General features: G+C 42.2%; 1 protein-coding gene across 2 annotated transcripts in view; it reads left to right on the top strand.

Moving 5' to 3' along the window:
- ANTXR2 (ANTXR cell adhesion molecule 2) overlaps positions 1 to 25,643 on the top strand; it is a 156,341-nt gene that overhangs the window by 53,312 nt on the left and 77,386 nt on the right. For both annotated transcript variants that reach the window (XM_069978101.1, XM_069978100.1), the window contains exons 6-8: positions 635 to 742; positions 872 to 940; positions 12,867 to 12,947. In XM_069978101.1, coding sequence (XP_069834202.1) covers positions 635 to 742; positions 872 to 940; positions 12,867 to 12,947 — 258 coding nt within the window. The remainder of the gene's footprint in view (positions 1 to 634; positions 743 to 871; positions 941 to 12,866; positions 12,948 to 25,643) is intronic.

The raw sequence follows: 25,643 nt of genomic DNA on the forward strand, positions 1-25,643 counted from the left end.
TTTCTTATCACTCAACCCAGAGGAGAGATGTTGCTTTATGCTAGCATATACTGTAGTTATTGGGATTTACAGGCCCAAGTCCAATGCTATAACACAACCAGGTTCTGAAATAGGTTGCAATTTAAAAAATAAAGTTTTCTATTAGATTTATGCGTCTACATGATAACAGCTGAAATACTCCTACCTGTCTGTCTGTCCACTACTACTTTCTAACATGCATTTGGTAAATTAGTAAGAAGTAGGAGAAAATACTATGGGGGGAACTTACTATACCTGCTCAAGCAAAGATATGGCAAAAACACACAAAGCTGTGGCTCAATATTTTGCAACTTTATGCTGGGTCTTCTGCCCACTCACAAGGTGGGCAGACATGGTGCAGCTGCATAGCACAAAATGGGCACGCCTTCTCCCTATGTCAAACTAAACTAAAATCATTTGAGTTAGGGTGCGTGGCAGCTCAAATGGACCTGGATTTATGTAAAGGCTTTCCCTTCTAGCATGCCTGCACACTGGCAGGTATTTAAGACCGAGTCAAGAAATGTGGGCATTTACATTCTATTGGTAAATACTGTACAAAAATAAAATAATTCCATATGAAAACATCAAATGAATAAAAAAATATTTTTTTTTATAGGCCAATGAGCAGATTGAGAAGGCAGGTGGGAGAAGTACTGCCACTATAATTATTGCTCTGACTGATGGCAAACTTGCTGACCAGATTCCTAAGTTGACAATAAAAGAGGTGAGTGCTAGTCTTATTTTTTATATTATTATTATTATTATTATTATTATTATTATTATTATTATTATTATTATTAAAGGTTACTGTCTGTATGCTGTTCTGCTGTACATTTTTATTATTTTTCTACAGGCTGACAAAGCTCGAGGCATGGGAGCAAGAGTCTACTGTGTTGGAGTTCTGGATTTCAAGTATGACCAGGTATGAAAATGAATGATACCAAAACAAATATAAGTTTATTTTTGCAAGGGGTTATACTACATAGGGTAGATCCATGCACAGAGATAATAGGCCTCACTTAATACAACTGACCGAAAACCTAGCCTTGTTACCCAATGCAACCAATGTTTTGCAAGAGCACTCCACCCCCCTTTTTTTCAAATGACTAGCACCAGGGTGCCATGCTCACTCACCTGTGCTCGTTCATTGTTCCTGGTGTAGTGTTCATTGTGTTCTGGTCTGGCTGTGGACTCACGTGACCAGTGTGGGACTGAGGTACCTTGGGCTCACCAGGGAATTTGATTACACCATATATAACTAGTGTCAAACCTTTCACGTTACTATAGCGACTTTGCACAGAGCTGTGTATGTGACCAGCGATGCTAGCTCACTGCCAGTAACTCTATGCTAACAGCATAACATGCCACTTAAGTTTCTTGAAAGGAGAAGTACCCTAAAAGTAACATCTCAGGCAGGCAGGGGCATGCAGGAACAAAATAAAGAAAGTACACTATGGTTCAAAAGTTTGGGGTCACCCAAACAATTTTGTGTTTTCCATGAAAAGTCACAGTTCTTCACCACCATACGTTGTAAAATGAATAGAAAATAGAGTCAGGACATTGACAAGGTTAGAAATAATGATTTGTATTTGAAATAACATTGTTTTTACATCCAACTTTGCTTTCGTCAAAGAATCCTCCTTTTGCAGCAATTACAGCATTGCACACCTTTGGCATTCTAGCTATTAATCTGTTGAGGTAAGCTGGAGAAATTGCACCCCACGCTTCTAGAAGCAGCTCCCACAAGTTGGATTGGTTGGATGGGCACTTCTGGCGTACCATACGGTCAAGCTGCTCCCACAACAGCTCAATGGGGTTCAGATCTGGTGACTGCGCTGGCCACTCCATTACCGATAGAATACCAGCTGCCTGCTTCTGCTGTAAATAGTTCTTACACAATCTGGAGGTGTGTTTAGGGTCATTGTCCTGTTGTCGGATGAAATTGGCTCCAATCAATCGCTGTCCACTGGGTATGGCATGGCGTTGCAAAATTGAGTGATAGCCTTCCTTATTCAAAATCCCTTTTACCCTGTACAAATCTCCCACCTTACCAGCACCACAGCAACCCCAGACCATCACATTACCTCCACCATGCTTAACAGATGGCATCAGGCATTCTTCCAGCATCTTTTCATTTGTTCTGCGTCTCACAAACGTTCTTCTTTGTGATCCAAACACCTCAAACTTTGATTCATCCGTCCACAACACTTTTTTCCAGTCTTCCTCTGTCCAATGTTTGTGTTGTTTTGCCCATCTTAATCTTTTTCTTTTATTGGCCAGTCTCAGATATGGCTTTTTCTTTGCCACTCTGCCCTGAAGCCCAAAATCCCGCAGCCGCCTCTTCACTGTAGATGTTGACACTGGTGTTTTGCGGGTACTATTTAATGAAGATGCCAGTTGGGGACCTGTGAGGCGTCTGTTTTTCAAACTAGAGACTCTAATGTGCTTATCTTCTTGCTTAGTTGTGCAACACGGCCTCCCACTTCTTTTTCTACTCTGGTTAGAGCCTGTTTGTGCTGTCCTCTGAAGGGAGTAGTACACACCGTTGTAGGAAATCTTTAATTTCTTAGCAATTTCTCGCATGGAATAGCCTTAATTTTTAAGAACAAGAATAGACTGGAGTTTCAGGTGAAAGTTCTCTTTTTCTGGCCATTTTGAGCGTTTAATTGACCCCACAAATGTGATGCTCCAGAAACACAATCTGCTCAAAGGAAGGTCAGTTTTGTAGCTTCTGTAATGAGCTAGACTGTTTGAACATGATTGCACAGATGTGTGAACATGTTTGCACAAGGGTTTTCTAATCATCAATTAGCCTTCTGAGCCAATGAGCAAACACATTGTACCATTAGAACACTGAAGTGATAGTTGCTGGAAATGGGCCTCTATACACCTATGTAGATATTGCACCAAAAATCAGACATTTGCAGCTAGAATAGTCATTTACCACATTAGCAATATATAGAGTGTATTTGTTTAAAGTTAGGACTAGTTTAAAGTTATCTTCATTGAAAAGTACAGTGCTTTTCCTTCAAAAATAAGGACATTTCAATGTGACCCCAAACTTTTGAACGGTAGTGTATACTTAAAGGGGAACTCCGGATAAGAAAAACTTGTACATTAAAAGTTATATAGATGTGTCTATACAATGTATTACTGTACCTGTACATTTCTGCCACACTGGTAGCTGATAGAAATGCAGGAAGTGAAAAAAATGGCCCCTGTGCCAATTCACATTGTCTCCTGCTCCTTCTGCTATCCCCCCTTAGAAGACAAATCTTCCATGCCTCTGTCTCACATTGTGTGTGTGCTTGCTGAGATCAGGCTGATGATGCAGACAGGGGGCTGGGACTGATTCACCATCTCTGTCCGGCCAGAAGCAGGTGCAGCACTAATTTTACTGATTGGGATGGGCGGGGGCTGTGATGGTCAGCTCAGGGAAAGCATTGCATTCTAGGCAATGCGAAACCAGGAAAAAGAGAAACACAATACTCAGCAACCCCCCCCCCCCCCCCCCAAACAAATGGGTTTTTGGTAGTTTCAAAACTGGGATAGACAGGTAAGTAATGCATTATGCTCTTGCAGAAGTTTCATTTTTTTAACCTCTACCTGGAGTTCCTCTTTAACCAGCTCCTGTGCCCCATAGTACCTTGCGATATCCAACAGCCACTGGCCTCCTGAAGCTCCATCAGCTGCAACGTTGCATACTCGGCTGATGTATTGCCTGCTCAGCCAATGAGTAACTGGGGTGCGACACTACTGCGCTCACTGACTGGCTGAGCAGATAATCAATCATCTGGTTCATGACTTGCAGGTGGATGAGCTGGGGCCGTGATGTACACAGTACCCGGCCAAAAATTACTGCTATGGGAGAGACCCGAGAGCTACAGGGACTTATAAATATATTTTGTTTATCATCTTCTTGCCTGCCGGACATTTGTTAGTTTCACAAGACTTCTCCTTCAAAGGGAATCTGTCAGCTGTTATTCATGTTCCAAATTGCTGACACTGTTAGATGCTGTTAGGTCAAGAAGACACATGGTACCTTAAATATATTTATCTGTACTTCCACAGCATAGAAAACACTTTTATTCTCTGGTACAAAGAGTCAAAGAGGTTTCCAAGCTCCTGAATAGCTGTAAGCTGTAATGTCTCCTCTCTCCTCCCTCCCTGCTTGATTGACACCTGAAACTGAGTCCCAAGTAGGTTAAGGTGTGGGAGGGGGAGTTACAAATAAGTGCACATAGCATATACATACATATTGCATATAAATAAGCACAATACATATACACACATCACAAACAGATATAAAGAAATGAATACTACACATATGCATATATAACACACATACTTCATGTACACACAGGTTTACCTCTGGTATGGAAAAGCACCAGGTACAGCTCACATGATGGCAGATCTGCAGCTCCAGGAGCTGGTCCTCTTCCTCCCCTTTTCTTTTTTTTTTAAACAAAATTTTATTGGCGCAAGTTGTCATAATAATGTACAATATGAACAGTACTGCAATAGATACTGAAATTCCCACCTGTCCATGATGCAAAATGCAGTTTTACACTAAAGGTGAAGGTGTTAACAATAAAAGGCTCTCCTCCTCCCCTCTTCTTGTGTCCTGACTACCAGCAGCAGCACATGGAGCAGATGGAGGCAGCCTGAGAGGAGGAGATGGGGGAGGGTCCCAGTCTGATTCAGCACACTACTTGCTGCTGCCTTTCACCACGGTCACTCTCTGCCTCTTTATAAAAAGACAAAACCCCAGGTTGCTATATAGAGACAGTGAGTGACTGTGTGACAGACATGTGCAGCAGAGTTGGGGAATTATATGTTGTCCTGAAGCTGCTTTACAGGGAGGCCCACTGCCCACTGTGGACGAGTCCGAGCCTGTATGTGACCCGGTCTCTGACCAGTTGCATTTTGCTGCTGCTTTGGAAAAACTTGAAGTCAATATGCTGTATGTTTCTCTATGGAATGCTGGATCAAACACCCTGGTGCTTGCCAACTGAAAAGGGCAGTGATTCTTTAAGTTGCTATGAAAAACGAGAGTAGAATTTGATTTTGAGTATCCACAGACAACAGACAATTCTTCTATTGACAAATACGGCTTATGATCTTATCTGCCTTTTATTCTGCAGCCCACTACTAACCATGGTTTAAAAAAAATAAAATAAATCCTTTTGGGATCAGCATCCAACTTTCAGGGGTCACAAGAGATAGTAGCAGTAGAATGTTCAGATTTGATGGGGTCACCTTCAAAGGCAGGGTGTATAGAGGTTATTTAACCCCTTAAGGACAGAGCCTGAAATGGCCTTAATGACAGAGACAAATTTTATGAATATGACCAGTGTCACTTTATTCATTAATAACTTCGGGATGCTTTTACCTATCCGGCTGATTCTGAGATTGTTTTCTCGTGACATATTGTACTTTACATTTCTGGTAAATTGGAGTCGATACTCATAACAAATCTTTATGAAAAAAACCCAAATAAGGTGAAAAAATGTGAAAAAATGCATTTTTCCAACTTTGAAACTTCTTTGCGTATACAGAAAGTGGTTATACCACATAAATTATATATTAAATAGCATTAGCAACATGTCTACTTTATGTTGGCGGCATTTATTAAACTATCTTTCATTTTTTTTAGACGATAGGAAGCTTAAAACATTAGCAGCAAATTTCCAAATTTTCAGTAAAATTTCAAAATCAGATATTTTTAGGGACCTGTTCAGGTTTAAAGTGTATTTGAGGGGCCTGTATGTTAGAAAGCCCCACAAAGCACCCCATTTCAGAAACTGCACCCCCCAAACTCTGCAAAAGCACATCCAGAAAGTGTTTAAAACCCTTTAGGGGAGTCACAGAAATAAAAGCCAAGTGTGTAAGGAATTTGAAAATTTTAATTTTCTGTGCAGAGATTTTATTGTAATCCAATATTTTTCATAATTATAAACCTATTACCAGAGAAATGCACCCCAATAATTATTGCCCCGTTTCTGCAGTTTATAGAAATACCCCATATGTGGCCCTATTGCGCTATTTGACGCAACCACAAGCCTCAGATATAAGGGAGCGCCTAGTGAATTTCAACGCCTCCGTTATATTTGGTCATTTTTGACTGTACCACTTCAGGTTGGCAGAGGCTCTGGGGTGTCAAAACCTAAAAAACACCCCTAAAGGGACACCATTTAGAAAACTACACCCCTCAAGGAATGTAACAAGGGGTGCGGTGAGCATCTGGACCCCACAGGTGCTTCACAGATTTTCCGAACAATATGGCGTGAAAAAAGAAAAATTTATTTTTTACACTAAAACGTTGTTCTAGCCTTCAATTTTTCATTTTCTTAAAGGGATAAGAGGCAAAAAAAGACAAAAAATGTGTAGCGCAGTTTCTCCCGAGTACAGAAATACCCCACATGTGGCGATAGAGTGCCAAGGGGGCGCAGGACGAGCCTCCAAAGGGAAGGAGCGCCAATTGGCTTTTGGAAGCTGAATTTCACTGAAAAGGATTTCAAGGGCCATGTCGCATTTACAGAGCCCTCGTGCTGCCAAAACACTGGAAACCCCCCACAAGTGATTCCATTCTGGAAACTACACCCCTCAAGGAATCTAACAAGGGGTGCAGTGAGCATATGGACCCCACTGGTGACGGGCACAAATGTGGAACAATGTGACGTGAAAGGGAAAAATTTCATTTTTTCACTTTCATGGCACAAATGTGCCCGTCATCAAGGGGTCCATATCCTCACTGCACCCCTTGTTAGATTCCTTGAGGGGTGCAGTTTCCAGAATGGGGTCACTTGTGGGGGGTTTCCAGTGTTTTGGCAGCAGGAGGGCTCTGTAAATGTGACATGGCGTTCATCATCCATTCTAGCCAAATCCAACCTCCAAAATCCAAATGGCGCTCCTTCCCTTCGGAGGCTTGCCCTGCGCCCACATGGCGCTTTATGTCCACATGTGGGGTATTTACGGACTCGGGGGAAATTGCTCTACACATATTGTGTGTTTTTTTCTCTTTTAACCCCTTGTGAAAATGATAAATTCAAGGCTAAACCAACATTATAGTGTAAAAAATGTAATATTTCATTTTCACGCCACATTGTTCCACATTTGTGCCCGTCACCAGTGGGGTCAATATGCTCACTACACCCCTTGTTACATTCCCTGAGGGGTGTAGTTTCCATAATGGGGTCACTTGTGGGGGGTTTCAACTGTCTTGGCAACACAGAGGCCTTTTGAATGCAACATGGCCCCTCAAAATCCATTCCATCCAAATCCAGCCTTCAAAAACGAAATGGTGCTCGTTCCCTTCGGAGGCTTGCCCTGCACCCGCATGGCGCTTTATGTCCACATGTGGGGTATTTACGGACTCGGGGGAAATTGCGCTACACATTTAGTTTTTTTTCTCCTCTTTTAACCCCTTGTGAAAATGATATATTCAAGGCTAAACCAACATTATAGTGTAAAAAATGTAATACTTTCATTTTCACGCCACATTGTTCCACATTTGTGTCCGTCACCCGTGGGGTCCATATGCTCACTACACCCCTTGTTACATTCCTTGAGGGGTGCAGTTTCCATAATGGGGTCACTTGTGGGGGGTTTCAACTGTCTTGGCAACACAGGGGCCTTTTGAATGCAACATGGCCCCTCGAAATCCATTCCATCCAAATCCAGCCTTCAAAAACCAAATGGCGCTTCTTCCCTTCGGAGGCTTACTCTGCACCCGAATGGCGCTTTATGTACACATGTGGGGTATTTCCAAACTCAGGGGAAATTGCTCTACACATTAAATGTTTTTTTTATCTTTTAACCCCTTGTGAAAATGAAAAAACATGACAAGATTAATGATTTAGAGTAAAAATTTTACAAAAATTACACTAAATGTTGGTCTAGCCTTGATTTTTTTCCATTTCCACAAGGGGTTAAAAAAGAAAATGAACACAAAACGTGTAGGGTAATTTCCCCTGAGTACGAAAATACCCCACATGTGGACATAATGTGCCATATGGGCACAAGGCAAGTCACCAAAGGGACAGAGCGCCATTTAGAGGCTGGAATGGAGGATGGAGGCCATGTCGCAATTACAAAGCTCCTGTGCTGCCAGGACAGTAGAAACCCCCGACAAGTGACCCCATTCTGGAAACTACACCCCATAAGGAATCCAACAAGGGGTGCAGTGAGCATATGGACCCCACTGGTGACGGGCACTTACGTAGAACATGTGCCGAGAAAATAAAAAATACAATTTTTTTCATTTTCACGTCCCAAATGTGGCCGTCACCAGGGGGCCATATCCCCGCTGCCCCCCTTGTTAGATTCCTTATGGGGTGTAGTTTCCAGAATGGGGTCACTTGTGGGGGGTTTCTACTGTCCTGGCCGCACAGAGGCTTTGTAATTGCATCATGGCATCCTCTAATGGGAATGGCGGCCATACCTATTTAGCTGGGGAAAAGGGACAATTCTAATTTATTTGGGGGTATTAGGCCAATTATTAGTTTATAAGGTTGAAAATGACAGGTGTCCATCAAATTCAACCTGTGTTGATCCAGAGGAAGGCAAAAAAAAAACCCTCGTAAGGCAGACGACAGTAGCCTCATCACAGGGGAAAAATTCCTTCCCGACTCCATAATGGCGATCAGAATAATCCCTGGATCAACGTGACCCCTGAAATAGGAATAAGGGACAGAATATAGATAATGTAGAACCCCAGTGACGTGTGGTGCGCCTTGGAGCGATCCAGTATGCAGAGGCCGGGGTGATCAGGACAGGCACCACACTGGAAAATGTTGTCCTTCCTGATCCCCCTGTTACACCACACTCTGCACTTCTTCTGGGGTCTCCTGTTTTCCAGTGTGGGGGACGTCACCTGGAAAATGTTGCCCTGGTGCGATACGGGGTCCTTCATATCCAGAAGCGCTGGGTCCGCTCCATGGCTGCTAAATATTAGGGCGCTATTACTACTTCTGATATGTTCGGATCGTGCCGCAAGCTACAGGGCAGCGAGGGACTGGAAGAGGGGGGCGCTGGTATAAAAGTTATCCCCGTGCAGGTGGTGACCTTTATCCAGCAGTGGGAAGATCAGTTCCCGGACGATCTTCCCACTTGTTCCGAGGATGGGAGGGGAGGGGAGTGGGCATCTGGGGCTGGATTCGGGTGTCCCTTCCTACATACACTCTAAGGGTACGTGCACACTGCGGAATCGCGACAGATAACCCTTCGTGCATTCCACAGCTGGCACCCACCGGCGGACTGATGCAGGCGCACGTCTCCACACGTGTCATAGACTCCATTCTATGCACGGGCGGATTCCGCTCTCCGTCCAACGTGTTCATTCTTTGGATGGACGATGGAATCCGCCCGTGCATAGAATGGATTCTATGACACGGGTGGAGACACATGCCTGCATCAGTCCGCCGGCGGGTGCCAGCTGTGGAATGCACGAAGGGTTATCCTTCGCCATTCCGCAGTGTGCACGTACCCGAAATCTGTAAGTGTACCCTGAGGTACGCTCACAGAGTTTGTAGAATTTCACTCCATACCGTCATCTCTTATTGGGACGGTACTGGCGGAAAAGATGTGTCTGGGGGGCAGCGTACGCTACACTACCCCCAGACACGTCACTGGAGGATGAGGATGAATGGAGGAACGAAGGACCCCCCATTCATCCTCACTGGCTGTTTCGGTGTCGGAGGTAATAATAACGTATCCCTCTGACGCCGAAAACACCCTGGGGGCCATCTTTATACAGGGATTAGTATATGGGGTATGTAGTGGTGTAGTGTCAAACTTTATTCAATGTAGTGTGGTGTAATGTAGTGTTTTTTACGTGTTTTTTTACAGTAAGTATAAAAAAAAAACCTACGCCAACAAAGGAGTTGCTGATAAATGCCGCACTTATGTGCGGCACTTATAAGCAGACCGTGGCAGTAGAATATAGAAAAAAAACACCCTACGCCAAAAAGGAGGAGTTGCTGATTAGCAGCGCACTTTCGTGCGATGCTGATCAACACTCAGCGGCGATAGGGTGCGGAAAATAGAAAAAAAAAAATTTGAAAAAAAAAAAAAAAAAAATTCTGAACATCCCTGTAGCTGCTGATAAGTGTATTACACATATCAGCCGCTAGAGGGCAGCAGAGCGCAAAATACGGAAAGAGCCGACGCTGGAGCCGAAAATAGCCGAGAGAAGCCGAACGTGACGTCACGGAAGAAGCCGAAGACCCGAACGAAGACGAGAACGCCGCGAACCCGGAAGACGCCGATCAGGAGCCCGGGACAGGTGAGTAATGTACAAATACCTGCTCTGGACCCCTCGGCTACCTAGCTGAGGGGTCCAGGGCAGGTATTTACTATATTGTGGGACTCTGATCGCCGTGCCACCGGCCCGATCGCCGTGAATGGCCGGCCGGTACCGGCCGGCCGTTCACGGCGATCGGGCCGGTGGCACGGCGATCACCATTACTTTTTACAGTAATGGCGGTCGGTGCCGTCCTCGGACAGCACCGACCGCCATTTTTTTCCGGGTCATCGGGTCGCCGATGACCCGGAAAGGTTCCGATCGCCGCTATTGGCTGATCTGAATTGATCAGCCTATAGCGGCGATCGTAAGCACGGGGGGTGTTAACCACCCCCCGTGCCGTGAAGCTAAGATGGCCTGCTATGATTTATAGCAGGCCATCTTCCCCGACCGCTGTGTGTGAACACGCAGCGATCGGGGAAACATCGGGCGTAAATTTACGCCCTGATGCGCCAAGTACCAGGGCGCGAGGGCGTAAGTTTACGCCCGATGTCGTTAAGGGGTTAAACTTTGTGTTTACGAACCCGCTATTATGGGTCTATAGGGGAAGAGAGATACAGATTCCAGCGTTGATTCTTATCTTCCTCCTGGGCACTATTTTGGGGTATTTTTATCCAAAGGAAATATGTTAATGAGATGGTTTGGTTCACTGGGGGCGTTTCAGTGTACGGTCCTGCCTGCTGGCTTATACTACACCTCTTACTTATGCATATGAATTTATGCATAAGTTGTGACATCCCTGTCCCCAGATCTCAAACAGTAAGCATTGGAGACATAGGGGGACATTTTTTTTATGCCGGGCTTACAAATGTCCCTGCAGCTCCGTAGCTCAGAAGATTTAAGTAGAGGTGCATTAAGTAGAAGTGCAATTCCAAGCGCAGGGAGCCTGTCTGTGCGAATAAAATGAAACCTACGCCAGCTCAGAGCTTGCATAGGTTTCAATGTCATTTTCCCTCCGGAATAATGATAAACGCGGTGCACGCAGAGGCCGCACCTCCTCAGCATGCTGCCGTGCCCCCCGAAAGGCCTCCGCTTTGCCCCAATGGCAAAGGAGGCGCAAATGGGCCTGATGCGAATAAAAAATATTTGCAAATAGACCATTTGCGAATATTTTCACATCACTTGTGCCCATCTGCGCCTAAAAAAGGCATTTTAGCCTTTTAATAAATTTCCCCCATAGTACATAGACATAGTGGGTAGGACAGTGAGGAATGCCCCCAGTGCACCCAATCAGCTTGTTAGCATATTTCCCTTAGATACAAATACCCCAGAATGGTGCCATAGAAATTTGCATCTTCCCCTACAGGCACATAACAGCCGGTTCATATGTACCACCCTGCTTTTAGTTTTCTTTTAACAATAATTTTGCCAGGTTTCTTAAGTATCATATTTTCCCTTCAAAGTTTGAGACTCCATTATAAGGGCGGGTTCACACTACGGAATTCTCGCGGACAATGTCCGCGGAATTCCGTCAGCTGTCCGCCCGCACATCTGGGCACCTTTCCGCCGGCCCCATAGACACCATTCTATGGGCCGGCGTATTCCGCTATACGCTGAAAGAAGTGTCATGTCACTTCTTTCAGCAGATTGCGGAATACGCCGGCCCATAGAATGGTGTCTATGGAGCCGGTGGAAAAGCGCATGCCCGTGCGGGCGGACAGCTGACGGAATTCCACGGACATTGTCCGCGAGAATTCCGTAGTGTGAACCCGCCCTTATTGTTAAAAAGAGAATTTCCTTATGTATTTATTAAATACAAATTATTTGTTATGCATTTATTTTATACAGATGTAGAAAAATCAGGTCCATGGCAACAGGGCGTTGGCATTTCTTTGGCAGGGAGGGAAAAAAAGTGGGAGGCATTGTAAGGCTATGTTCACACAAAGTTTTCTCAGCTCTGTTTAAAATGACGTCCGTTATTTTGAGTCTAAAATAACTGAAGTCATTTAGCTGTCTGGCATCCCCTTAGTGCAATGATGGCTGCTGGTACATTATTCTAGTTTGGGGTTACTAATTGCCCTTTGGGTGCGGCTTAATTAAAAAGTCCATTGACTTTAGTAAAAACGGAGAAAGAACGGTGACAAAAGGAAAACTGTGTGAACTACAAATAAAAATCGTCCGCTATTTGCAAAAGACGTCCGGAAATAATGATCATGTTCATTATTCAATAAACAGCGCATTGGACGTCTGTCTTCCTATTGACTTCAATGCATTGCCATTGCAGTCAGGTGAATATCGGCAAAAACGGACGTTTTTAAATATGAAAATCGTCCGCCTTTTCAATTTTTTTGACGTTGTGTGAACATAGGCTAAGACTATATTCCTGCAACATCCTTTTGAGGCTAATTGAGGCCAAATATTGATTGTTAATTCATAAAGTTGACTGTTCTTGTACAATTGACGGTCATCGTTATGAAATAGTTGCCGTTATTTGGCCTTAATATGCCAAAAAAGGTTGTTGTGGGAACATAGCCTCAAAGTGACATACAGTAACTCATATCTAACAGTATCTGCTTTCTAAATACTTTCCGTTTCTTTCTTAAAGCTAATACAAATTGCTGACTCGGATGAACATGTATTTGCTGTTGACGGTGGATTTAAAGCTTTGGGAGGGATCATTAATTCAGTAAGTACCACAATGGAGATGGTCTGATTATAAATTTCCTAATGTGCTATGCTAGTATTTGCAACATAAGTCTACATTTACCAACCCTGCTTTGTCAGATTTATTACGTAAGAATAAGAAGCAAGAATTTTTGAGTTTAATAGGAACCTGTCACTAGTCTCATGCTGCCCGAACCACAGACAGGATGAAACCCTAATCCTAATCATGACCATCACTACATCACTTCAGCTGGAAATAGGGTGATCACTGGTCCTTTTTGGTACGCAAATAAAAAACTGATCTGTCAATCAGAAACTGGGACTACCCGGATGGTTTAGATTCTTTTTTCCATCTAAAATAACAAGAAAGATTACCCTAAATTGGCTTAGCTGCTCAAAGTGAATCATATATCATTGTGATATGGGAGCCTATCAGCGTGTTAAGCTGTCTGTGGTTTGGGCAGCAGAAATTGTACTTTGCAATGACAGACTTAATTTTTCCATAAAATATGCTGCAAAACTAGAAATTTTTTTTTTAAAATATTTATTCCCCTCAAAAGTTATACAAATTCGCAATATACACTTATTATGGGAAATGCTTATAAAGTGCTCTTTTCCCTGCACTTACTACTGCATCAAGGCTTCACTTCTTGGATAACATGGTGATGTCACTTCCTGGATAACATGGTGATGTCACGTCCCGACTCCTAGAGCTGTGTCGGCTGTGGCTGCTAGACAGGATAATGGCAGAGGGACACAGGGCACTGGAGGGACACTGAGCATCCCTCTGCCATCATCCTCTCCAGCAGCCACAGCCCGCACAGCTCTGAGAGTCGGGTCGTGACATCACCATTTTATCCAGGAAGTGACATCACCATGTTATCCAGTAAGTGAAGCCTTGATGCAGTAGTGCAGGGAAAAAAGCACTTTATAAGCATTTCCCGTAATAAGTGTATATTGGGGATTTGTATAACATTTGGGGGGAATACAATACTTTATTAAAAAATTTCGCCAGACTTCTCCTTTAATGTGACTGCTTTTAATTTAAAACCTTTAAAAAAAAACTAAATTTTCCTTAAATTGCTTTATTACCATCCTTATAACACTTTTTTATTTTTGGGTCAATGGGGTTGTGTGAGGTGTCATTTTTTGCGCCATGATCTGTACTCTCTATTTATACGTTGCTTGCATATATATGCAACTTTTTGATCACTTTTTTTATTACATTTTTTTCTGGGACTTGATGTATCCAAAATCAGCAATTTTGCACTTTGGCATTTTTTGGTGCTTATGTCATTTACCGTGCGAGATCAATATCTGGATGTAGAAAATCAGCAACTTTTCTACATTACTTTTCTCCTTTGCCTTCTTTATTTTGGTTTTACATTAGATGGGTAACAATTTATTGAATAGGTCATGAGACTTCATAGTCACTATTCCTCTGAACATCCTGTCTTGTTTGTGTCACCACAGACGCTCCAACTAGGAGCTGTAATAGTCTGTTGTCGTGGCACATGTTCAGTCTGCAGATGTTTGGCATCACTTGAAAGTAATCAACTGTTTCTTTTTATATCAATGGCAAAGAAAAGCAGTCATATTATGTATTCATTCCAAAGTAAATAGTATACTGTACACATAGTATTGCATCTATTACATTCTTTACTGAGTTACATATTGCATTCTCTTATTCTACAACAAGAACTACTAGAGTTTGCTGTTCACGCTCGCATATGTGAAAAGAGGGCAGGGGCTGCTTAACTAAAGCACCAACAGAGCTCTTTAGGTTTTCATCTACTTATTTTATTAACTTACTGCCATTTCACAATTTTTTGTCAGCCATGGGTTTGAATGATTACTGTAGTCTCATTTATACAATCTATTAGACAAGAAAAAGTGCTATTATTATTGTTGTTGTTATTAATATATATATATATATATATATATATATATATGTATTTCTATAGCACTAGGCACTAAAATAGCACTTTTGTTTGCAGAGTTTAACCCTGTTCAATGCCCACCCATAATCTAAGCTTGTGTGTGATAGATTCACATTACATGAATTGGTCCGTTTGTCCTGACTCATACTCTGAAGCTGCAGAAAATTCTTACTGCCTGCTCCACTCTGTCTCCACTCCTCTGTTCTACCCCTCCATTCAGAGATATGTGTCTTACCTTCCTCCTTGGCACTGGTCCCGCACTGTTAGTCAGTGTAATCTTGTCCAGGAGCACTGTTAGGAGCATTGCCCCGCCCCCACAGCGTCATGATGTGGGGGCGGGGCAGTGCTTCTAACAGTGCTCCCGGCCAAGATACATAGCTTTCTCCTTGGTGCCCCATGTGCTATAGGGGGCTATCAATTCCCCTTAAGTCAGCCTGACACTCCTTTATGCATTTATTGTTTATCTTCAACAATGTAGAATTTCTCCCTAGAACTGGTAAGATATGGTTAGCGGTATCCCTTTAAGAAAAAAAAGAGGTCAAATTTCACTTTTGGATTGGAAGCAAATAGACATCATTCTAGGATCTCTAGGAAGGATAATAAAATATTTTTAGTGCCCAATAAATAAACTCTAGTCTAAGATTCTAGCAAATGGTGTGAGACTTAGGTATGTTATATTTCTGCATGGCAAGGTATCATTGTCTGCACCACACAATCAATCCGTTTTGTGAGCATTATTGTCATGTTATTCGAAAATCATGTATCGTAGAACAAAGAAAAGGTTCATTTAATTTTAGTAATAGCTGTTCAGACTATTATGTGCCTCATGTGTTGAGCCCCTGCGGCACAGATTGATTGGGGAGGATGCGTTCTTAGAATACAGAACATGTTTACTTTGAGGAGCAACATGTCTTCCTGAGCTGGGATACCATTCACTTTCTATGTCTATATTACCTGTCAATTATGTTACATTTGATGGCCGTGAGATGCATTTTCCGGAAAGCTTAGATGTATTTCCTGCCCGAGGCTTACATTAAATTCTGTTGTGGTCTCTTCTATTTCCTTTTTAAGCAGTTCACCGCTGAGAGATGTTTGCTGCTGGATCAACATCACTTGGTTGTCAGTAAAGTTGCACACCCTACCTATATGATATTGTATTCTGTTAGCTTTCACACAGGGGTTGAATGAGTCTCACAGTGGGGTACTGAGATGCTGCTCTGACTGATCAAAGCCATCCCGGGATGGTGCTCCTATCATATAAATATAATAATAAGAGCTCTAATATAGAGTGTCTTCAGTGACAGTTTAAAAAAAGATTAAAATGTCACACAGCTCCATGTAGCGTCTCATCCTCACATTATCCTTCCTGGCCTAGCAATAGATAGCATGCATGATTGTACACTGCTCCGTGCAACTTCACATCCCCAAAGACATGGCAAAGGAGCAGAGGGAGGAGCAGTTGTCTATCTATCTATCTATCTATCTATCTATCTATCTATCTATCTATCTGTCTATCTATCTAGTCCAAGAATTCCGCAGCAAAACCTTAGGTGTGAAAAAAGTCCAAAGTGTTTTATTCCATAATCCTTGAAAATTTACATGCAACGTTTCAGTCTCATCTCGAGACTTTTCGCAACCATATTTCTCAAGCATGCTTGAGAAAGGTTTTGAGATGAGACTTAACGTTGCATGTAAATTTTCACGGATTGAGGCTATGTTCACACTACCTAAAAGTACGGTTGGCCGATGGCAACAACGGCCATACTTACTGCAGTGTGGAACATTGCCTCTTGTTCTATGGGATCTCGGCCGGAGCGTATACACATCGTATACGCTCCAGCCGGGATCCAATGCCGGGCCACAAAGAACTGACATGTCAGTTTTCTGTGGCCGCAATTCAGATAATTGCGGCCGTAGGAAACCCTGTCAGCTTACACAATGAAGTGAACAGCTCCAGCCACTTGCTTCATTGTGTGCTATGGGGAGTTCTGATGCGGGCGCGCGCTGATGCGCCCGCATCAGAACACTACGGCCATAAAGATCTTGGCAGAGACCGGTCGGGTCACAAAACGGCTGGTCTGATACAACGTGTAAACATAGCTATATAGGGTCAGTGCTGCACACCTCTGCCTTAAATGTGGGAGCCGGTGCTCAGTGGTAACTGGGTTCTTCACCCATAAAACTTGTATAGGAGAAAACCACGGCACTCGATATTGCAAGAATAAGTGAAAAGTTTATTTGTAGCAAAATGATATACGGTATTTTACTCCGACCATACATAGAAAATATAAGAGCCGAGACCAGGTGCAACGTTTCGGTCTGCTATGGACCTTCCTCAGGCAATAGGGTCTCTAAAAGAAGGACAGATGCGCGGTAAATCAGTACAGTAAGTATATAATAATACTATGGGGTAAAGATACAGTAATCATGGTGTAGGACAGGCATGTCCAAAGTCCGGCCGGAGGGCCATTTGCGGCCCGCGTTCCGAACTTTTACGGCCCCCCCAGGTATCCAGCTTGCTATTATCTGCCTGTGTTATAAAGCATATAGCATGTAGCATGTAAAATGGTCGGCCCTCGCACATGTTCACTTCATCAAATTTGGCACTCTTCGAAAAAAGTTTGGACATGCCTGGTGTAGGACATACAATGGAAACAAAAAATTACATATCCACTAAGTAAACTGAGAGACTATATACATAAATACATATATACATATATACACATGCAGACAAGGGGAGGCTAGAGACTATGCACGGGACAGCTAGGTATAGGATTAATAGGCTGACTTGGTGGTAATATGGTGCCATCCAGCACCGCAAGAGCCCATCCAGCCCCTCCCCCACGCATACCATTTGTACACAAATACCACCCTAAGGCTATGTTCACACTACATAAGTACCGTTGTTACCAATTTGCAACAACGGCAGTGATTACTACGGTACTTAAGCAGTGCTGCATCGGAGGGAATCCCAACCGGAGTGTATACATATAGTATACACTCTGGCCTGGATCCCTAGCGGCGCCACAAAAAACTGGATATGTCAGTTTTCTGCAGCCGCTATTCATTGAATAGCGGCCGCAGAAAACCTGTCAGTGCACACAATGGAGTGTGCAGCTCCATTTTGAGCAGCGGGGAATTCAGATTCGGGCACTCACTGATCACCCACATCCGAATTCAGCGGCAGTGAAGATCATCCGTCTGGCACTGCAGTACCGGCCGGGATGATCTTCTCTGACACCGGTTGTTCCATGACCGTCCGTTGTCTTACAAAGTAGGAACATGGCCTAGGAGTGCATACAGTGTATATACAGTAGGTTTGGGCCATTTTTCTTTGGCACATTTTGATGCACAATGCAGCATTTCCCTCCATGCCTCTTTTCCCATAGCCTCTCCCTTTACTAAGGCCACATGCCTATCTTCAGACGTGTCACAGAAGTGTCTAAAAAGTGTCTAAAACGCAAAGAAAAATATTGTGCAAGTTAAATCAGACAGTTTTAGTGCAGTTGCACTAGTAAATCTTCCCCATCATTTGTAGTTAAAGCAACTTATAAATAGGTAAAAAAAATGCTCATACTACCATAAATATCAGTAATAATGTTAGTATAGCGACAACAACAAAAAATTTCTGTACTCACCACCATTGCGATCAATCAGCATGGAGGGGGTCAGCTCTCCTGTCACACATCACTAAAACCTCTGTAATCACACAGTGACACAGTGAATTGCATAGCAAAGAGCATTGTCTCCTGGTAAGCTGCAGAGTTTATAATATAATCAGCAAAAGTTAATTATATAATTTGCCAAAAATATTTGATATTCAATTCTCATGAGGAACAGGTGTCTTTTCTTGTGCGAGCGCACAAAGGACTGGCACTTTCTGTGTTGGGTCTCTTTTTTTGAACAGAGAAAAAAACAAATATCAGCATGGATGGAGTGTGAAACACAGTTTGGCCATATGTATAATGTACATTTAAACATAGGAAACTTAAAATTAAAAAAAAAAAAAATTAAAATAAATAAAGTGAGTATATTGCAAAACAGCTTGCAATCACCACCTCTGTTGATTTCTTTAACCCCTTAAGGACAGAGCCAATTTCGATTTTTGCGTTTTCGTTTTTTCCTCCTTGTGCTTAAAAGGCCATAGCACTTGCATTTTTCCACCTAGAAACCCGCATGAGCCCTTATTTTTTGCATCACTAATTGTACTTTGCAATGAAAGGCAGAATTTTTGCATAAAGTATACTGCGAAACCAGAAAAAGTGTGGTGAAATTGAAAAAAAAAAAACGCATTTTGTTTATTTGGGGGAAATGTGTTTTACGCCATTCGCCCTGGGGTAAAACTGACTTGTTATATATGTTCCTCAAGTCGTTACAATTAAAACGATATGTAACATGTATAACTTATATTGTATCTGATGGCCTGTAAAAAATTCAAACCATTGTCAACAAATATACGTCACTTAAAATCGCTCCATTCCCAGGCTTATAGCACTTTTATCCTTTGGTCTATGGGGCTGTGTCAGGTGTCATTTTTTGTGCCATGATGTGTTCTTTCTATCGGCTTTTTATTACAATTTTTCTGGATTTGATGCGACCAAAAATGCGCAATTTTGCACTTTGGGATTTTTTTGCGCTGATGCCGTTTACCATGCGAGATCAGGAATGTGATTAATTAATAGTTCAGGCGATTACGCCCGCGGCGATAGCAAACATGTTTATTTATTTATGTATTTGTTTACTTTTATTAATAACCTGGGAAAAGGGGGATGATTCAGACTTTTATTAGGGGAGGGGGCTTTTTACTATTAACAACACTTTTTTTTTTACTTTTACACTTATACTAGAAGCCCCCCTGGGGGACTTCTAGTATAAGTGCTTTGATCTCTCATAGAGATCTCTGCAGCATAGATATGCTGCAGAGATCCATGAGATAGGCACTCGTTTACTTCCGGCTGCTGCAGCCGGAAGTACTCGAGTGCCGAGCCGGGGACGGCGCCATCTTAGAGCAGTCCCCGGCCGGCTTCAGTAACGGAGATCGCTCCTCCGGGATAACATCCCGGAGGAGCGATCTCCCCACTAGACACCAGGGATGACGCTGCGTCCGGTAATCGGATGCAGCTGTCAACTTTGACAGCTGCATCTGATTACTGTATTACTGTATTGCTAATACCTGCAGTCCCGGGCTACAAGCAGCACCCGGGACCGCCGCGGTTCAGAGCGCGGCCCCACTCTGAACGTCCCTAATGGCATCAGGGCGTAAATATACGCCCTATGTCGTTAAGGGGTTAAAGGGACTCTGTCACCTCCAACCCACCCTCTCAAAACCCTAAACTTAGGGTCCTATTCCACGGGTCGAGCAGGGCCCGATCAACGATGTAAACGAGCGCCGATCTGCTAGATCGACGCTCGTTTACTGGGCCTTTTCCACGGCCTGAAAATCGTTAGCGAGGGCTGCAGGGACATTGTTACCGATGTCCTTGCAGCCCTTGCAGCATACATTACCTAGCAGGGCTTCTCCTCTGCTCCGTCTTCCTCCCCGGGTCCTGCGGCGCAGCATCAACTCCGGAGCGGCCCGACTAAGCTGTCAGACCGCTCAGTCAATCACTGGCCGCGGCGGTCCCGGACAGTGATTGGCTGAGCGGTCTGACAGCTCAGTCAGGCAGCACCGAAGCTGATGCTGCGCTGTGGAACCCGGTGAGGAAGACGGAGCGGAAGAGAAGCCCTGCTAGGTAATGTATGGTGCCTCTCAAATCGCTGATCGCCCGTCACGCATCGCTATTCCACAAAGCGATGCGTGGTGGGTGACCGATGATTTTAGGTTTAGGCCTAAATAAACGATTAGCCGATGACATGATCATCGGCTGATCGTTTTCTCTATTCCACCGAGCGATAATCGACCAAATCGGGCCGATTTGGCTGATTATCGCTCTGTGGAATAGGCCCCTAAAGCCATGTAGGATAAAGGAAGCTGATTCAAAATCTGTCATTTGTAGCTTTCACCATTGTAAGCTTACAAACTGTCAGTGATGCATAGAAAGGACTACTAAGCTCAAGAATATAATGGCGAGGACTACTTAGACTACTTCATTTGTGACTTATAGGAATGCAAGAACGTAGAAAGATAAAAATTGCAGATATACAGTAAAATCAGCGTTGTATACTCTACTGATGTATCATCTACTGATAAGTTAGTGAGTGTTTAAGTCCCTTTAAATAAGTGTTTGCCACAGGTACACTTTATATAGACTTCATACTTCAGCTTTATTTAACATTAATACCAATAAAGAATCCTTGTTAAAATTTTATAGCCAGTCTTTCAAGAGTAATTTATCATAGACAACATGAAAGTGCTAAAGTTACTGTACATATGTGATGGAATAAAAACCTTGCCTCAGCAGTGTTTAAAGGGAACATTGATGGCAGGTTTTAGTGGCAGTCTCCATAACAGGACGGCTAGTGTTATTTAATGCTCTGCTCAATTATTACATTATTCACTAGATATTACTGTACTCTTTTCTAGATGAATGTGTAATAAGCCTCTATAATAATGACACATAATCAATGCATTTCTGGCACTGCTGACATATCACCCCAGTGTGAGAGTACATCCTTCATTCTCTAGCCGGTCTGTGTTCATTCCCTGCGGTAGCAGCCAGTTTTAGAGCAAGTAGCAATGCATCACGATTCTCATAGACCCCGATAAAGAGGCAAAATAAAACATAAACGTGTTTCATTTTTATGGGAACATTTTTTTAAAGTCGAGTTTTAGTAGCACTTAGCACATACAGGAAGATATTTAGTTGCTTGCTTCATCTGCAAAGCATTTATCTATTTTAGTGTCAGGATGCATAGATTTTACATCGCTTCACATCCACTTGAAGATGGTAGTAGCATTAACCTGTGGCTACGAGGTGTTACGGCTGTTGTTGTATTGTTCGGGCGGAAACAAAAATAGGATATTTGTAAAGGTGAAATAATTATTGTTTAATACTACTAGGCAATGTTTAGTGTAATGATTCATATCACGATGGGAAAGGAAGGATTACAGAAAAGACAAAGGAATAAAGGGAAGATCTTTAATTTTAGTTGTTTGCTGCTATTTTTGTAACTTTAAGGGGTAAGGTTAGAGACGGGTGAAACCTTTGAAAATTTGGTATGCGATATTCGCAAATATTTTCAACAAAATTTCCTAACTTTGTAAGCTGAATCTAACAAATCTATACTTACTTGTCTGTACTCCCAAGTGTCCTCTTCTGTCTCTTTAGCCTATTTCAGTCTATTCAGGCAATAAGGGACAGCATCACGGCCAGTGAATGGCTGAGTGGGCTGTCACTCTTGTGTCTTGAGAGTGACAGCCCTCTCAGTCCCTTCTCACTCAGTCAGTGATTGGCTAAGTGGGCTGTCACTCTCCCCTCAGCCAATAACTTACTGACTGAGAAGGCACAGTACCACAGCCAGTGATTGCCTGAGCAGGCTGTCACTCCCAAGACACAAGACTGACAGCCCACTCAGCCAATCATTGCCCGCCTGTGCTGTCCCTCAGTTAGTGATTGCCTGAGTGGGCTGGAGGCGACTAAAGACATGAAAGAGGACGCCGAAGGAGCGCGGACAGGTGAGCAAAACATTTTTTTTTTATTAATTTTATTGACAAATTTAGCAAAAATTTTCTTTACATACACTGGATTCTCTTTGCTCACCTCTTGTTTGTGTACGTTCATCCAATAAACAGAAACCACAATGTTGTGTTTGTAACTAATTGACAGAGTAGGAAATAGTTTGACAAATAACGTAGATTCGCAAAGATGCAAACTTAAAATATAACTTTTATTATAGATACTAAAATACAACCAATAACATAGTGTTCCGATCCCAACAAAAGAAGAGAAAACAACTGCCCTTCTGGGCAGACAAAAAGGATGTGACTTTGCAAGTAAGATTTTACCCCGGCAACTACCCATTCACTGGCAAACTGCTAATGTGGGCTTGTACACCTGATGCATCGGAGGATTAAGTCCGCTCACCTGGGCTCACTCTGATGGTGCTCTATTCGGCGTATTTAAGAAGACTGTATATGTTCAGAAATGCCGCGGCACTCATCCAATTCAGAATCTTCTTTTATGTTGCTTACATATGCGTGGGTGCAAACAAATATCAAACAGGCTATGATTGTTTCACCCCTCGATCTGGCGCTTCCTCTCGGCCCCTACGTTATTGGAATGGTGGACGGCCAATTCACACAGTATATTAAATAACACATTCTTTGCACGGATTTCAAATTAATGTTCGTAACAATAATTCAAGGACCTCTTTTGCCAACAATGGATGTTATTTTTAGCTGTTCACGCACATTTTTTTTTCACCATCCTTTCACTGTCATTACTACAAAATTCAATGGACCTTAAAAAAGCAGCCACACCCAAAAGGGCCGGTACTAGAATAATTTACCAACAGCCGTCATCGTAATGACAGCTGCCCAAAGACATAATTTGGTATTCAAAACGACGGACATCATTTTGAGACAAAAATTAAAAAAAGGATAGAAAAAACGTCATGTGAACATAGCTACAAAGTGCATACAATGCAATTTTACCTATTTTGATAATATAATAAAACTCTATGAAGGACATTGCAAAATGAGCCTCCAATGCAGATGAATGTGAATACCTTAGGGAATCACTTTTCAGGCCATTTCTCATATTAAAAAAGGGGACTGCATACTTGACCATGAAAATGTATGCAGATGATTATCATTCAAAATAAAATTAACACATACAATACACACACACACAAAAGAAAACACACAAAAAATCAGCTTGAAAGAGAGTAATGGGAAACCTGTATCGGACATCAGAAAAAGATGTAATACAGAATGTATAGCTCAGTCAAGCAAGAAAACAGATGGATGGCACAGCCTGCCTTCCGTTGCGGCAATGTCCCGGCACAACCACCACTCAAACAGAACGCCGCTTCGTCTAGCCCACGAAACCGGTCACCTGACTCTGTGCTCCCCTGCACCATGTCTGTCCAATAAAGCCGAATTTTTTCACGCAGTGGGTGAGTGCCATAATTTTTTCTGAATTATGAAGTTTCTGAATAGAATGTATAGCCATACTAGCTAGTCTATGGTATGATTCAAAAAATAATTGTAAAATTGGTAATCAAACATTATCTTAAGTCCATAGATAAGTGTCAGATATATTTTCCTTATGCATAAAGGAAGGTATTATTAAGTGCCCATAGTGAAGACATCAAGTCAAAAAGCTAATATTAGGCAGCAACACACCATGAGTGCTAATATGCTTTTTGCTTGAAAAACTTCAGGGGTGAAGCTATTAAAGCTACACTGTATAAGTATGTTAACAGCATACACAAAAAAGGAAATTCAACAGCTCCCTGTTAATGCCAAAACCTTTTACAAATATTATAATTGCAAAAAATTGCAGAAATTTGTATAGCAGTTTTGCAAATGTTTCTTATAGCAGTTTTGTCATTTTAATATCTATATTAGGTTTATGTCTTTCAGGGAGCTGTTGCATTTTCTTTGTGTGTGTGTGTGTGTGTGTGTGTGTGTGTATTACAGCTATAGCAGCATGCCCCTGCATAGTGTAAATGGTGTAGTAGAAGTGGGAGGGAGTGGATGCCTCTACTTGGTTGTGCCTTTCACCCATCTCATATTGGGGGTTATTTTAGTCAGCATCAGTTGGATCCTGCATGCCACAATTATAGGCTTATCATTAGCCCAGGAGAGGCCAGAGTATAGTGTAGGTCCATCTTGCATATGGGGTCACCTTGCTGTGGAAGGATGGTACACACTATTTTCAGATGGTATGCCAAGAGTCTCAAAAATGTCAGAATTTTTCTTATAGCAATTTTAAAATATTAGGTATATTAGTTTTATGTCTTGGCATTAGCAGTGAGCTGTTGCATTTTTTTGTAAATGTGCATTACAGCTATAGCAACATGCCCCTTTATAGTGTGAATGGTGTTGTAGGAGAGCTAGCAAAGTTTTTTTTTTGTTTTGTTTATGTTAACACCATGTTTGACAAGTCTGTTAAGCATATATACAATTTATATACACCTGGAAGGGATCCAGATGTATGCTGTAATGTCTCCATAGACATCTATGAGCCAGACATATGCCAGAAGGACACTATTGTTAAGCTTGCTTCTGTCAGGATTTTTTTTTTATGTAATTGTAGTCTCCTGCATCTTTCAGTACAACAAGATGTTGCATGAAATGTGTACATTAACAACATAAAGCAAAATAATGAGTTGTAATAGCCATGATCGTAAGTAAATCTGATATTGAATATGTAACCCACTAGACTAGTGAAACTAAATAGTGAAAAAAAATATTTAGAGATGTCATTTAGGTTTATTGAAATAAAAATATATATTAAAGTTCATTGGTTTTGTATACTGTATATACCCCAGCATGGTTCTTCATGTAGATCTTCAGAAAAATAGAAGTTATGGCTTATGGCTTAGTGAAGCATAAATAAAATGTATACATATAATCATAATCATACTAATAAATAATGAACACATTCGTCATGCATGCCATGGCAATTTGCACAACGTTTAAAATAAAAAACAATAGAAAAAAAATCTGAAATTCTGAAGTTATTTGTACAATGCAAAAAAAGAAAAAAAAAACATCAATGGCGGGACTGTTGTTTTTTTTGCTTCCCTACGTATTAAATTATGTTATTAAAAGAGAACCTTCTGCCATCCTCCTGGTCTCCCTCCTGCAACATCATGACCCAGCTTATGAA

The sequence above is a fragment of the Dendropsophus ebraccatus genome, chromosome 7 (genome assembly GCF_027789765.1).
Source record: "Dendropsophus ebraccatus isolate aDenEbr1 chromosome 7, aDenEbr1.pat, whole genome shotgun sequence".
Classification (NCBI taxonomy): domain Eukaryota; kingdom Metazoa; phylum Chordata; class Amphibia; order Anura; family Hylidae; genus Dendropsophus; species Dendropsophus ebraccatus.